Source organism: Artibeus jamaicensis, unplaced genomic scaffold (assembly GCF_021234435.1).
Source record: "Artibeus jamaicensis isolate MK-2021 breed Jamaican fruit bat unplaced genomic scaffold, CSHL_Jam_final contig_354, whole genome shotgun sequence".
NCBI lineage: Eukaryota > Metazoa > Chordata > Mammalia > Chiroptera > Phyllostomidae > Artibeus > Artibeus jamaicensis.
In genome coordinates, this window is record NW_026521803.1 from 38,352,446 (window position 1) to 38,367,255 (window position 14,810).

At 39.6% G+C, this 14,810-nt stretch overlaps 1 protein-coding gene across 11 annotated transcripts in view; it reads right to left on the reverse strand.

Annotated features, from left to right (window-relative positions):
* Positions 1–14,810, reverse strand: part of PIGN (phosphatidylinositol glycan anchor biosynthesis class N) — an 81,973-nt gene that overhangs the window by 65,185 nt on the left and 1,978 nt on the right. For 9 of the 11 annotated variants that reach the window (XM_053664268.1, XM_053664272.1, XM_053664264.1 and 6 more), the window contains 8 exons: positions 14,442–14,503; positions 10,155–10,406; positions 8,414–8,535; positions 7,846–7,944; positions 5,412–5,518; positions 2,936–3,060; positions 1,640–1,770; positions 53–169 (listed from right to left, as the gene is read on the reverse strand). In XM_053664268.1, coding sequence (XP_053520243.1) covers positions 53–169; positions 1,640–1,770; positions 2,936–3,060; positions 5,412–5,518; positions 7,846–7,944; positions 8,414–8,535; positions 10,155–10,375 — 922 coding nt within the window. In that variant the 5' untranslated portion in view covers positions 10,376–10,406; positions 14,442–14,503. The remainder of the gene's footprint in view (positions 1–52; positions 170–1,639; positions 1,771–2,935; positions 3,061–5,411; positions 5,519–7,845; positions 7,945–8,413; positions 8,536–10,154; positions 10,407–14,441; positions 14,504–14,810) is intronic. The other 2 variants (XM_053664266.1, XM_053664265.1) reach the window with 1 other exon arrangement.

Consider the following 14,810-nt stretch of genomic DNA (forward strand, 5'->3'; position numbering starts at 1 on the left):
GTATTTTTTAAGATGAGACATTTGTGAAGACAATGAGGATAAGAGTCTGTACCTTTCAGAAGTGTGTCATTAAACCGCTGAGCCGGCACTCTTTGGGGAGACTTAATTCCAGCCCCCCACGTGACGAAAGGAGTCAAGGTCTCTGAAGGGTGACCAGCCCCGTGGGAACCTACAAACAGGACACCAAGAGGAATAAGGCAAGTCCACATGAGCTAACTTACACCTAAATGTTTAGTTTTTAAAGACTTAAAGTGACTCCATCTACAGTTAATTCTAGCCACCACACTCCCAAATGCTTGCGACTCCATATAACCTTTAGTTTCAGAATATTCCGGAAGCCAGTCGGAGCAGCAACGATAAACAGGCACAAACAAACGAACAAACAGAAAAGGCAGAATGTCTGTTGAGTAACTCTAGTTGAAAGAGGCATGAGCAAGAAGGGGCTGGAAAGAGGTATTCCAAGTCATGAAATCTAAAGACCTACAACCAAGATTGCTGTATCCAGCAAAACTTTCATTTAGAATGGAAGGGCAGATAAAGTGTTTCTCAAATAAGATCAAGTTCAAGGAGCTCATCATCACCAAGCCCTTATTATATGAAATGTTAAAGGGACTTACCTAAGAAAAAGAAGTTAAAAAAACATGAACAGTGAAAGGATAGCAAACTCACAGTTATGAACAAATCACACCTAAAATGAAAGCAAACTAAAAGGACAGCTAGATCAGGAGTGGAAACATAGAAATGAAGATCTCAAGGAAGGTTAGCAACAGGGGAGTAGGAGGAGGAGAAGGGGGGAGAAGGTACAGAAAATAAGTAGCATAGACAGTAGGTAGAAAATAGATGGGGGGGCAAGAATAGTAGGGGAAATATAGAATCTAAAGAACTTGAGACACATGGTCATAAACTAAAGGGGGGGTATTGGTGGGGACAGGGGGTGCAGGGTGGAGGGGAATGAAGGGGGGGAATAGAACAACTGTAATGGCATAATCAATAAAAAATAAATTAAAAAATAAAAAAAGAAAGAGGCATGAGAACACGATCAACGAGGGTGAAGAAGATGCCCCGGGGGCACCTCCAAAGGCAGAAGGAACAGGGCAGGGGCTGCTGGGGCGGCGCCAGGCACGCTCGGGCGGACGCTGAGACCAGGTCTGCTCCGGGGAGGACGGCAAAGTCTCCAGACCTTTATCTTCCAGGGCCGTCTGGCTGGTGCGGCCAAAGGCCTCCACAAAGTGGGACTGGCTCACTAGGATTCTAGAGGCCAACCCCATCTTTGCCTCACTGTGTTCTCCAGGCACACACTGTGTTTTCCTGGGGACACCCACGGGGGGGATAGAACTGTCGAGGGTCGGACTTCAGTAGTAACGCCCTTTGCCCTCAAAGGAAACCCTAGGTAGACAGGTATTGATAGTTTTTGTTTTCTTCTCCCTACTTTTCCCCAAGTTACATTTTGAGAATATAGTCCTTCTATAGTTAGAAGACTCTGTATACAAGATCAGAACTTTTACACTAACATCTTAAGCATACGATGATGTGCTGGACACTTCGCAGGCACTAAGACACGGACCCCCCTCCGCAGGGCATCTACGGGCCTCGTTTCCCACGTTCATTGTGAAGTGCATGCTGCTGAAGACCAACTCACCCCAGTCTGTCATTCCATGGTCAGAGGTAAAGATAAATGCTGTTTTCTCATCATTTCCATAAAACTCCTTAAACAGGGACACAACGCCTTTAACTCCTTCATCGACTATTTTAATATTGTCCTTATATTCCCTGTTTAAAAAGAAACAGAAGAACTCGTTAAATACGTTAATTTGGAAAAATCAAATTTATTCAACATGAACATGCAACATTCAAAGTCAGTAACTCCTGAAATACTTTCAGATTTCAACTTTAATATTTCAAAAGCAGAGCTCTTTAGATTGTTAAAAATAATGTTTCCTCTGTTTAAAGAAGCAACAGAATATGAAACAGTTTTCCAAAGTGATTTAAGAGGAGGGTACTGATTAGCAAACACATGTTAATGAACGCCTTTCAGGGTCAAGTGCAACAGCGACGCCTTTCAGTTCACATCTCTCGTAATGCAGACTACATTGTCTTTGTCGCTTTGAAGGGCAAGTGTGACCATTTTAAGTACAGGATATTTTCATCCCTTAGACTGCCTGTGATATACAATATTATAATGTAGTATCATATTAGGCATGTTCTGGACAAATTACACTTAAGCTTTCTATACGTGTGCACTTAAAAACTGCAGGGACAGCCAGGCTGGGTGAAGAAGGCCGGCTTGGCAGGAACTCTACCCGTTAAATCAGTGTGTCACGTGGACAGAGAGGAGCAGGAGGTGCCCGTGACTGGCAGCCAACCAGCAGGCTTTGCAGCTAGACCAGTCTACACTAAATCTGAAGTAAGTGCAAAACTACGACATAGATTCTTCCTCTTTCTTATGGTCTACAAAAGTGAGAAAAATATTTGCTATCTGTATAAGGAATACGACTGAAGTATAGAATACAAAACTTTATACAGTGATTTGTTAGATATATTACTGAATAAATGGAACACATAAGGAATTATATAGTTTGTGATATAACACCATAAAAATACTTTTTATCTCAAGATGAACTGAATTTCGAAAATATGTAAGTTTCTTCTCTTCCTTGACAAATGAGGAATACAGAATGTGTGTTACTTACATTAATTTACAGTCTGGCCACAGCACATGTAATTTTAGCTTCTATATCAATCTACAGTTCATATAATTGAGAGCTTACTGTACTTTACAGTTATTTAAAACATAAATATAAATATAACACTACTTTAGAGTTATTTAAAATATTGTTGTGATAATCACAAAAAACCCTATTATAATATTTCAAAAGTTCAAACAGAATGGTTGTTTCCCACAAATATAAGAAATTAAACACAGCATTAAAATTACCTTGATGTTGGTCGGTGAGCATGTCCATTTGTATCTATTCCTAGTAAGTGTAAGAAAAAAACGATTCTCTCTTCATTTAGTTTAGAATACAAAGACTGGTTGTTTCTGGCAGCATGAAAGAATTCCTGTATGTAACAAGCCGGTTAAAAAATTTAGTGCGTTTCTTTTATTTAGAAAATAACTGACGAACACATTTAATTAAATTTATACATAATCATGACATTATCTTATTTTTTAAAAATTTATCCTTGGGCCTCCCAACACAAGGTCCTTGTTATCACCTGAGACCTGTGTTCAACAGGGAGGGAGCTATTTTTTGTGCAAAAAAAGGTTATAGGAAGGAGGTCTGATTTCATGAAGATCTCATAGTATTGAATAAAAATAGGAGATTGAGGAACTATTTTGACGAGAGCCAAAAATAAAGCAGCACTAGTGGCCTTCAGGGCACACAGAAGAGGGTTAGCACCTGAGTCGGGTGGGGAGTGGGGAGAAGCAAGGGGTAACCAGAGATGCCCTCATGGAGAAGACGATACATAAGCTGAGTTTTAGAAAGAGACTCAACATGGGTGAACTTTATAAGGGTATTATGTGCACTGAGAGGCACCGGGCAGAAAGGGACAAACAGTATAAATTCATTTCTAAGAGGTAACGAGTGATCAACGCACAGAAACAGAAAGTGGAATGGTGGCTGCCAGGGGCTGGGGAGCAGGCTGGGGGCGGGGGAACGAGTAGTTGTTGTTTGACGGGTGTGGAGTTTGTTTGGCAAGATGAAGACGATGCCCAGGAGACCGGCTGCACAAGTGTGAATGTACTCAACCCTGCTGAACCTGTACACTTAAAAATGGAGAGGACGGCACCTTTTATGTTATGTGTATTCTACCCCAATTTTTAAAAAAGTGAGTAGAACTTTACGTGGATCTGTAAACTATTTGGCTCGAGTTCAGCACGAGTCTCGGGCAGGGTGCAGGGTCCAGGGTCCGGGTGAGACCCTTGACTCCCTCTCCGGCCTTATCTCAAACCCGGCTCCCAGCTGGCCCTGCTGCCATTCTAACCTCCCCGTCCTCAGACTTCCTCAGGTCCAGGCCGGCTCCTCCTGCAGGGCCCAAGAGGTGCAGAAGGCCACGGGCAAACCAGACCCATACTCTCATCTCCCATATTTCTTCAGAGACCACCCCAAGATTCTCAGGAAGGCCTCCCCTAACCGTTCAGTCTAGATCAGAGTTTTCTAAAGACACATTCTCGGTCCCTGTATTTTTCTTTCACACTGTTCACCACTGTTGATGAGCTCACATTTTTGTTGCTATGTATGTATTTTATGAAGTCAAGGGCAAATTTTTTTTTTCTGTTTGCCAACACTAGCAACGTTGAAATAACGGAGGGGAAAAAGGCATAAAATCAGGTCAGCCACCAGCTATATATGCCCATCCACAAGAAACCAAATTCAAGCATTTTCAGCTGTGTAAGCCAAGGGCCTTTAAGAAGTGGCTAATGTAAGTAAGTTGATTATATTAAAACATGATCATTAGCAAAGAAATTCACTATTTTCTTAAAGAAGTTTAATTTAACTTGAAAGGTTTCCCCGTTTACAAAAGTCTATGTTACTTGAAAAAAGAAAATTTCAAGGAGAAAGATCCTGGCGAAAGAGTGTTTATCAAAGAAGGCAGAGCCTTGAGTTCCTGCTGAGTAAACACAGAGAGAACGCAAACATGCCAAGGAGCCTGCTGCAAACCCGTGGATGAAAAAGGCTACATTACGGAGAAGTGCACAGTGTCAGTTCCGAAGATGTAACTGGTAAAAAGAAGAACCACTACGGCTCACTCAATGGAAGCCTCTTTCAACATATAAGTTATCATTTGAACATGAGAAACAAGGGACTGATAGAGAGGAGAGAGCCAGGAGCCACAGCTGAGATTTTCCCACAATTTCTGATGAATTTTAACTGGATTCCTGGTGAAACTGTGATAATTGTTACTATCAAACAGCGAAACAACTCTTAAATGCATAAATATTTTATTGATTAATTTGCTAAGTTGTTTTTACTTAACCTAATTTTTACTTAAAGTACAATTTAAAAAAAAAATCTACTTTCTGTATTACAATGCATTCCCTTTAAACAGTGTTTTCAAAAGGCCCTCACCCATCTCCTGTGGGCTGCTGGGGCGAGACACCTCGGGTGACACAGCAGATGAGGAATGAGACAAAGGTGACCCCAAGTCCAGCCTGGGGCTCATTCACTCTCCGAGACATGTATCATGAAAAGGTTACCTTTTTAAAATTAACATTTAAACTTCTCTGTAATTGGTTATTGTACAATGTACAATTCTTAGTAGCCGGTCTTTTAAAAACTGTGCTACGACATAGAAGTTTCACGTTCACACACGTGGAAAGCAACTAAGACGCATTTACTAGCAAATCAGTTTCTAGCACTCGAGGTAGAAATGCGTGTGCTGTGCCTTAACCACTCAATAGCACGCACCTTCACACGATCAAAAACCCATGTGTCCAGTTCTGATACATCCTGGGCACCAAAATCCTCACTGTCAGCGTCATAACTGTATGTAAAAACATGGTTTCCTGTAGCGCCTGCAAGGGAAATTTGGGGGAAAAATTTTTTACCATCTTTTAAACTGTTATAATTATGAAGTAGTCATTAAAGATTTCTGTGAGTACCCAGAATTTTTCACAAAGCATTTTGTATTATGATGGGGAAAATAAAGAGGGGAAGAATAATTAACACTTATTTTACGTACCATGGACCATGCTTTGCACACTTGCTGTTGTGTTTTGCTCTCACAATAACATATTCCAATTTTAGAGAGACACTACATGTAAGTTAATTACCTTGCCAAAGTGACAATACTGATGTACAAAAATAAACACTGAAGTCTGTCTCCTTACAAGGATTAAAGTACTCAAAAAAATCTTTTTGTGTATCTGTTAGATGTTACAATCTAAAACAGATGAAGTCGTTTCATTTACAAAACTTCCTAAAACAAGAAAAAAATTCAAATATTCACTTCTCTTACTCACAGTACATGTGTAAAAGGGGGGAGGAGGCCCAAAACCCAGAATTTGTTTATTGGAAATTGTGTATTCATCCTTACATGTTTAAACTTCAGTCACCTTCAAAGAACTCTCCATTTGATGCAATACACCTATTGAGATGTTCTTCCCAAGCTCAAAACAGTTTTTGAACTTGTTGACTTTCATGCCTTTTAGTGCTTCTGCCATTTACTGTTTCACCTCCCACAGAGGTAAAATATTTCCCTTTGAGGACTTTTTTCAGCCGGGGAAGTAAGAAACAGTTTCTAGGGGAAAGACTGGGTGAATAGGAAGGGTGGGGCACAGGGTCCTGACATTTCTTGTTAAAAACCACTGAACACTCAGCGCAGGGCGGTACGCTCATAAATCGCCCACCATGAAATGGGCACATTAAGAGTCTTCAAACAAATTCCCTGAAGCTGAACACAGCCTCTCACAACAACGCCAGCTGGTGCACTGATACAGATGGGGTCCTAGAACACTGACCTAGCAGGGGAAGCCTGTATTACAAGGGGCCTGCCCTCTAGAAGATAATTCCATTTGGGGGCAGAGGGTCCCCCCTCATATATTTCTCAATATTAAGGGAATAAATATTGCTTATTGTCAAACAGTTTGACAGAGCAAACAAATATATTAATCTTATGCATTTGCAATATTTTACCAAGAATCCAATCAACTTAGTAAAGTTCTGAGTTAGACTCATAGAGATCACAGGGAAGACATCAAATAATGATAATCTCTCATGACATCAGTTTAGCTCTACAAACGTTAGCTGTTCCACTGCTCAGCCGCTCTACTTCCCAGTCCCGAGGACAGATCAGACCGGTCCTATCAGCCTCAGCCAGAAGCTGGACGCTGGAAGCCACAGCAACTTAATCCACCCTCACCACCACCGGTCCCCCAAAACCAAACTGCTGTCCAAAGAAGGAAGTGTGTATAAACGGCAAGCGGTTTGCAGGCTTGTCTTTTTTTTTTTTTTTTTGGGGGGGGGCATGCCCTACATAATGATGTTCTCTGAATAACATATGTAAAATCCTGATTATGTATTTGCTTTGAGGACATATTAATCTTCAATAATTAAAGATTATAATTTGAATTATAATCTTAAATCAATTATAATTACACCTGTGGCTAAGTATGTTACAAAACCTTTTTGTTAACTGAAATGACCAATCATTCTGCCCCCATAAAAGGCATTTAATAACATAATATTGAAATAAAATCCAAGTGATTTGAGGAAGTAATATTAATTTTGCAATCAAAAGATGTTCTAATAATTGCAGATTCATACAAAGAAACCAACACAACAAATCCAAATGACAGGATCTTGAATATATAAAAGTAGGAATCATAAACATAAATTTTAGTGTTTAAATCTTTATGTGACTATCTACTAACCTCTATTTAAAATTTTTTACCAACTTCTTAATTTATCAACAAAAAATAAACCAGATATCAACACCTTCATCACAAGGAGTTATATAAGCACTTGGCTAAATGTTTCAAAAGAATCATCTAATTTTACCCTAAAAACCAACCTATGAGATAAAAACTGTCATATTTATAAAAAGGCAAACTTAAGATCAGAGAAGTTCTTTAACTTGTCCAAGATTATAAAGCTGTTGAATGTTAGTGCCATGTATCATTTCATTGAGTCCAAAACACTACCAACCATGCGATGTGCCAATATTTCAACTCAGAAGGAAAAACCAAGTTGACATGTCTATTCACTGCAACATACACCCCTATTTCAGAAATGCTAACTATGTTAAAACGTGTCTCAAAATCAATAAATCTAGTGTATAGGAAATTAGCCATGGCTCATTAACCTATTTATTGTCTGAGAAAGCAGCACCGGTGACCCTCACCTTTGGCAAACATAGACACGATGTCCGGGCTCCCCCAGCTCCACGTGTACCTGCTTTCGTTGAAGAGGGAGTCGAATTCTACAGGGTTTTCTTTCCATCCTTCAGAGAGATGAGGAAAAGAGCAAATAATAACATTAGTAACACAGACATGGGGAGATATTACTATGGCCCCTGAAGAAGTATTTTTCAAATAGTAATAGTGAGGATTAATCGCACAACAGATGCAAAAGTAAAAACAGATTTTGTTACATATACCATGCTATGATTTTCTTAAAGCTTACAACAGATAATTTACTTGTTACTAAAACACACAACTATTGTGAACTTTTGAGAGTTAACATCTAGGAAAACCACAGATCCAGCCATTCACATTCTTTTATCAGTACAGGGTGATACAAGACTAAAAGCTGAATTCTTGAATTAATACCCGTGTGTGTCTATGTAAGGCCTGATAAAATATTTATGAAAAGTATCCCCAAACGTGCTTCACTTGTGTTGTGACTCAGGGTGAATGAGCACTGCCGACACAGTAGTTTTCCCGAGACACAACTGTCTGAACAGGCAATACCTTTGGCAACCGCACTGACATCCTCATAAAAGCCAGCGATCACGGCCACGTGGCCTGGCCGAGACTCAGTTGGCACCCGCGTATGAGAGACGCCCCAGCTGCCTTCCTGCATCACGATATTCCTGAAAGACATCAGCGATGAGCAGTGAACAGACTGCAAGGAACTGCTCCAGGAAGGTTTGGGGAGAATAAGATGATTATAGGAGTCAAAACCAAAGAAGGCAGTCAAAACTTAGGGATGAAAGGAATCCTTTTAAGCCCAGCTGAGCCCGGTCCTCGCCCTTGTACCAGTGGGTGGACAGAGAACCACCCAACCTCTGCATGGAATCGAGACAAAAGACACCACTGTCGTTTGAAGCCACAATGTACTGAGATGGTTTGTTACATAATAAATAACTGACACACATGATAAAATCCTATCCTGTTAAATTTTTATTAGGTATGATGATGGTATGTATTATGGTCACGCAGGAGAAAGTCCTTGTTCTTAACAGAAACTCACTAAAGTGTTTAGAGATGGTGTTATACTACCTTTTTTACAAATTTTTCAATTACGGTTGACATTTGGTATTATTTTACATGAGTTTTAGGTGTATAGCACCGTGATTAGACATTCATATGGTTTGCAAAGGGATCCTCCCCCGGGTAAGTCTAGTGCGCACCTGGCAACAGCCCCACTGACCGTATTGCCCCCGCTGTACTTTACGGCCCTGTGACTACGTTGTAACCACCAATTGGTGCTTCTTGGTCCCTTCAGTTTTTCCACCCAGTCCCCTGCCCTCACTGCATCTGACAACCATCAGTTTGTTCTCTGTATTTATGAAAACCTAATATCTTGCTTTCCAATTATCCAGGAAAAAAATTAAGCCTCTGTGTGTGTGTATACTGAAAGGATGCAAATATGAAAAAAGTTACAAGTTGTTAAATCTAGGTTATAGGTATACAAATGTTCATTATACAACCTTTTCAAATTTCCCAGTACTTGAAAAAGTCTCAAAAAATTAAGGAAAGGGGAAAAGGCTACACTCCTACAGTACATCCCTACAGTACATTAAAACAGGCAAAAAGTTTCCTTCACTAAAATGTATCAATATTTCTTAAATTGTATCATAGTGATTTGCAAAATTTTGGACAGCGAGACCACCAGCAATGCCTTTGCAGGGGAAAGGTCGGCAGAGCAACTAGTTACAAAGCACTGCGTTGTAACATGTTTCAAGAGAAGCACTTGGCTCTCCAAAAGGTCTGTGTAAAAGTATCTGTAAGACAATGGTGGGGTGACAGCCAGAGGGAAAGGGGACGTGGAAGCAGCCAGTGGAGGTGGGCCAAAGGGGTGAAAATGGGACAGAAAGAGATTTTTCTTGGAGTGGTGGGTGTACGATGCGGTGTGCCCATGACGTTCTTTTGAGTTGTACACTTGAAATCTGTACTGGTTTGCGAACCAACATCACCCCAATTGATTCCATTAAAAAAAAGTTTAAGTACCGGTTTAGACACTTTTAGTATTGACTTACCTCATAATAAAACAAATTTCAGTAAAATACACACATACTAAGTAAAAGGCTTGAAAACCATTGAACCACATATTAAGAAAGAAAGATTTTTTAAAATTCTTTAGTTATAGAATGAAAACTGAACTTAGAAAGATAAAGGCATGAAGAAATTTGGACACCTCTGCTTAAAAAGTTTGATCAGTTCAGATCATACTTTTCCCAAAGATGTCTGTCTCAGCCGACACGCTCACCTAATAAACGGTGCTCTAGGATTTCCGTTTTCATCGAATTCATGGAGTGCGTCAGCCCGCAGCCCATCGGCGATGATGAGCACCAGCCTCCGTGCCGGAGGAGGCAGTGGCGTAAACTGGGGGGTCATCCCATGAACCAGGGGGGAGGTAAAGTAGATGTCAAAGATGGAGGCGAAGAACACAATGTGGACAAACAACCCCACAATGAAGAACAGCAGCATGTCCAGGGCACCTAATAACCTTCAAGAAAAGCTGAAAGAGGGAACGAAATGAAATTTGGGTGAACCTCGCTGCAGTTCTATACTTTCACAAAGCCTGATGACTTCATGCAGTTGTGATACATAGTTTACAATTCTGCATATCTCACAGCTTCATTTGTGGTGGTAACAATGAGCACTTTTCAATAATGAGGTGATACTGAAATAATGCATGATAATGTACGCTCAAGAAAAAATAAAACGTTCAATAAGCAATCAGCTCCAGTGAACTATAATAAAATTAAATGTATATTAAGCTCCTAATAACTAGTATACAGTAGGATCAAAAAACAAAGAAAGAACTAAATGAGCCCTAAAATGAGTTGGGGTGCAGTCAAATCAAATCCTATATAAAATAGAATATATAACTCCTGGTGCTCTTGGCTGCCCATATGACAACCACTGATACTCCCAGAATTTTCATATCATCTACATGTGTGAGGATTTTTTTCAATGTTTGCTTATCGGCTCAGGAGACTTCTAACTTTTCTCCACTATCACCAACTTGAATACACAACATGTGTCTTTGTCTAGTTAGCTAAATTACAGGAAGGAAAAAGTAGTTAAATCTCATCTTTGCTTCGGGAAATTTGTACTCATTCAGGGAACACAGTTTTTTAGTTCCCTGAACAGCAAAGAAGAAAGCAGAAGGTTACATTTATTCAATCAATAAAAGTGTTCTGCACACATATGATGCGAATAATTGTGTGCAGAGACCGGAAGAGGGCACAGTCACAGACCTGGTGACCTGATGGGCTTACAAATACTTAGCAAGGGAAAGCTAGGCAATGGGAAATGAAACATGTAAATAATCCTGTAAGACAGCGTGCAGTTAACTGCCAAGATCAACCTGTCCATGAAGTGTGTTTCAAGTCGGTCTAAACTTGCTTTTGTGGCTGAACCTCTGGAGGTTGAGATCAACCAAGGACTCTAACGTGTCTGTCTTGTAATGCAACTGCATTAGTTATATACGATGACTCCTGGGTGAAAACCACCAGAGATGAAATAACTTTGACTAGAGACACATACTATTCACCCCGGCCTGAAAAATTACATCGTGGAAAGAAAGGCTGACACAATACCCTGCAAAGAGCTTAAACGTCGGGGTATAAACCTTATCGAAGCCAAGCACGTAACAAAAAATGGAAATAGAGCAAAGGGCCAAATTATGGGCCACTTTTTTTTTCTGAAAAAATCAAGAGTAGCTAAATGTCAAAGATTTTTCATAAAGTATGAAAATGCCTTAGTTAGTAGATGCTGTTCTGCAGTCTAAACATAAGACTATCAGAATAAATATTCTGCTTTTTCTAGTCTACATGAGTTTCAACTAAACAACAAGCACCATCTTAATAATGGCATTCTGAATATAAAAGTAAGACAATCATTCTGATAAGTTTAGAAAATATAGAAAAGTCACCCATAATTTGACAACCTAGACAAAAATCTATTAAGTTTCTTATTTTATCCTATCTTCATTTTTAGAGGCTCATAATTTTACACACTGATTTTTTCCTTTATTGTACATGAGCACTTCTGTTATTAAAAAAAAACAAAACGCCTTCCTATGCATCGCACCCTCATGTATCTAGTCTGCAGGGCGCATCTTAATTCTCTTGATTACCCCCACATTGTGCAGCATTAAGGCCTCTTCCAATTTTCACTCTTAACAGTCAGTGTGACAAATCTGAAGCAAGCCCTGTCCATCATTTCTGTGTGTCTAGGTGAGCACCTCTGAAATGCCTCTTTTCAGACACCTCCTTCTAAATCACGTCCACCTGCAACAGCAGTCGTAATCTTGTGGACTATTCTGTAATCTGACCCCCACCTTGCTCTTTCCCACCTTCATGCAATCTTCCTTCCTTAATTCCAAATTCGTAAAAGAAACTGCAAACTGTCCTTCAGAGAAGCATTTTGCCTGGTCCGTTGAAATCTTGCTTCTAGTCATATCGTCTGTTTCGCTCAAATGAATTTTTATTAAAATTCTCTACAGGTTTGTATGTTCTTCTATCAACAATTCATAATGAAATGCTATGTAGCTTTGAAAACGAGTTAAACCACATCTATGACAAGGATGCATCTCACAAATATAAGACTTAATTAAAAAAAAATCTTTTAGCAGCATTGACTGCTCTTTTGTCCCACCACCGCCAGACTTCCTGAAAATACTGAATGCAGTCTCTTTTTACCTGGCCACCTAAGTTCAGACAACTTACAATGAGCCCTTGTTTTCGTTACATTCGAGGGAAAGCTTTTACTAATGCAGCAAAACCCAATGGCTTTTTCCCACTCATCTCCATGGCTTATCCAGTGCACTTGTCTTTCTTAACCACGCCGTCTTTGGAAAACAGCTCTCATTTCTTGGCTTCCTTGAACATTACTTCTTTGGTTTTTTTCCTAAGCCTATGACCAGTGTAAAATGGGCGCTACTGGTCAGTGACTTTTGGAGCTACTCAAAACTTGGTTGTAGGCCCTCTTCTCTCCTCACTCAATACCTTCTATTTAAACATTTTAAGTCATATTCTTGGCTTTAGTTACCACATACATGCAAAAGCCTCAACAAATCAGAGCTCCAAACCCATGTATGTAACTCTAACCTTGACGCATCCACTTGCATATTTCAAAGAAATGCAACTGAGTATGTTTTTAACCAAACTCATGGCATCACCCCCACCACCCCGCCCCCTGGCCCAGGCCATGAGCCCTGTCCTGTTTAGGGAGGAGCCCCCCAGCACCTAGGGCCCCCAGTCTCAGGCAAAGGCGCCACCTTCCATCCTAATACGCAAACCAGAGAACTAGGAGTCATTCTTTATACCCCATTCTTCTGCTGTGTGGCAATGAATTATTTTTTTTGTTTTGCTTATTTCAACATGTAAATCTGAACAACTCATCCCTTATTAAAACCCTTTAGTGCCTCTCCCCCATCCTAATCAAGACCGAAATCCTTAGGGGGACTAACAAGGTCTTACATGGGCTGGCCTCTGCCTCTTTTTCCAGCCTTGTCCCATAGCTCCCTCTGCCCCCTTTGCTTTATGGCATCTCCCCACACGGGCCTTTTTTTCTTTATATTTCTTTACATGTGCCACGCTCCCTATTGCTGCAAGGCCTTCATGGGTACAATTCCTCCACAGAACGCACCTCCAACCTTCCCTCCATTCTCTCACCCCGTCTCATAACATCTCCTCAAGCTTTCAAGCACCATCTCCGCTGGGACTCTGCAGTCTGAATCAGAAACCGAACCTTTTACTTTGGTTCATAATGACACAGCTATGTATTTCACCATTACTATCTGTCTGAAATTAACCATAATTTCATCACAGCAAGAGAGGGCTTCTCCAGCACTCATCACAGTCCTCGGCACTTAGCAAATGGTTACCGAATTACTTAAGATGATCATTTCAATGGTACATGTAATATGCAGTATTGCCACTAGAGGCCGCTTTGCTTCTCTTTTTATTGCTCCAGAACACAGAGAAAAACTGTAAAGATTCAGGATACAGAATCCCATTTTATTAGATTTACTGAAAAAGAAAACTTTGTCATAATTCAATTATTTAGAAACCTCTCAAAATAACTGAATAACTACTAATAATTTTAAGACACATATCCATGTACCAATAAAAGCTTTTGCCTGAGAAATGTTTGCTATACGTTAAAAAAACAATAAAACATTAGATATTTCTAAAACTTTAAGTCAACCACGACTTGCATTTAAAATTTTCCTTGTAGTTATTTTAAAACTTTTAAAGCCAAAAATAATTTTTAGACACAAAAATGATTGAAGGACATGGGAAAAAAACAATCTGGTACATTTCATCACTATGATACAAACTGCAATCATTCTCATTATTCAATGAAACATTAGGCGTAAAGACCCACAGTAATGCAAATCTTGATAAGCAGAAAAATATTCCCAACATATTAACAATAAACTATTGTTAAGCAGAGATCAGCAATTATTAATATTCTAATGTGTACTACTTCCTAAAATTTTAAATTGACAAACTGTATAGCAGAAAAGCAAAGTACTTACGGAGAAGATTAGCCAGTTGGTTTGTTATGGACATGGAAGGTCACATCAACAAATCCATGAATCTAGGATATAAAGTAGAATCAGGAAACTAGACTTGTACAGGAAGCCAATCATGAAGGACTTCTATAGCCAACTGCTTACAACTAACTCTCTGAGGAAACATGTTAACTCTATGTTCAACTTATATTGTAGAAGTCAGACCCTAAGTTAAAGCTATGTTTTTTTGGCCGTGCAGACTTAATTGCTTTTTCCAGTTGATATTTATTTTATTTTTAAAAACCTGCCAAATATTTTTAATTTATGCTAATATTGCACTAAATGATGACTGGCTATAATAACATTTATGATACACTAAGTACCAGGCTCTGC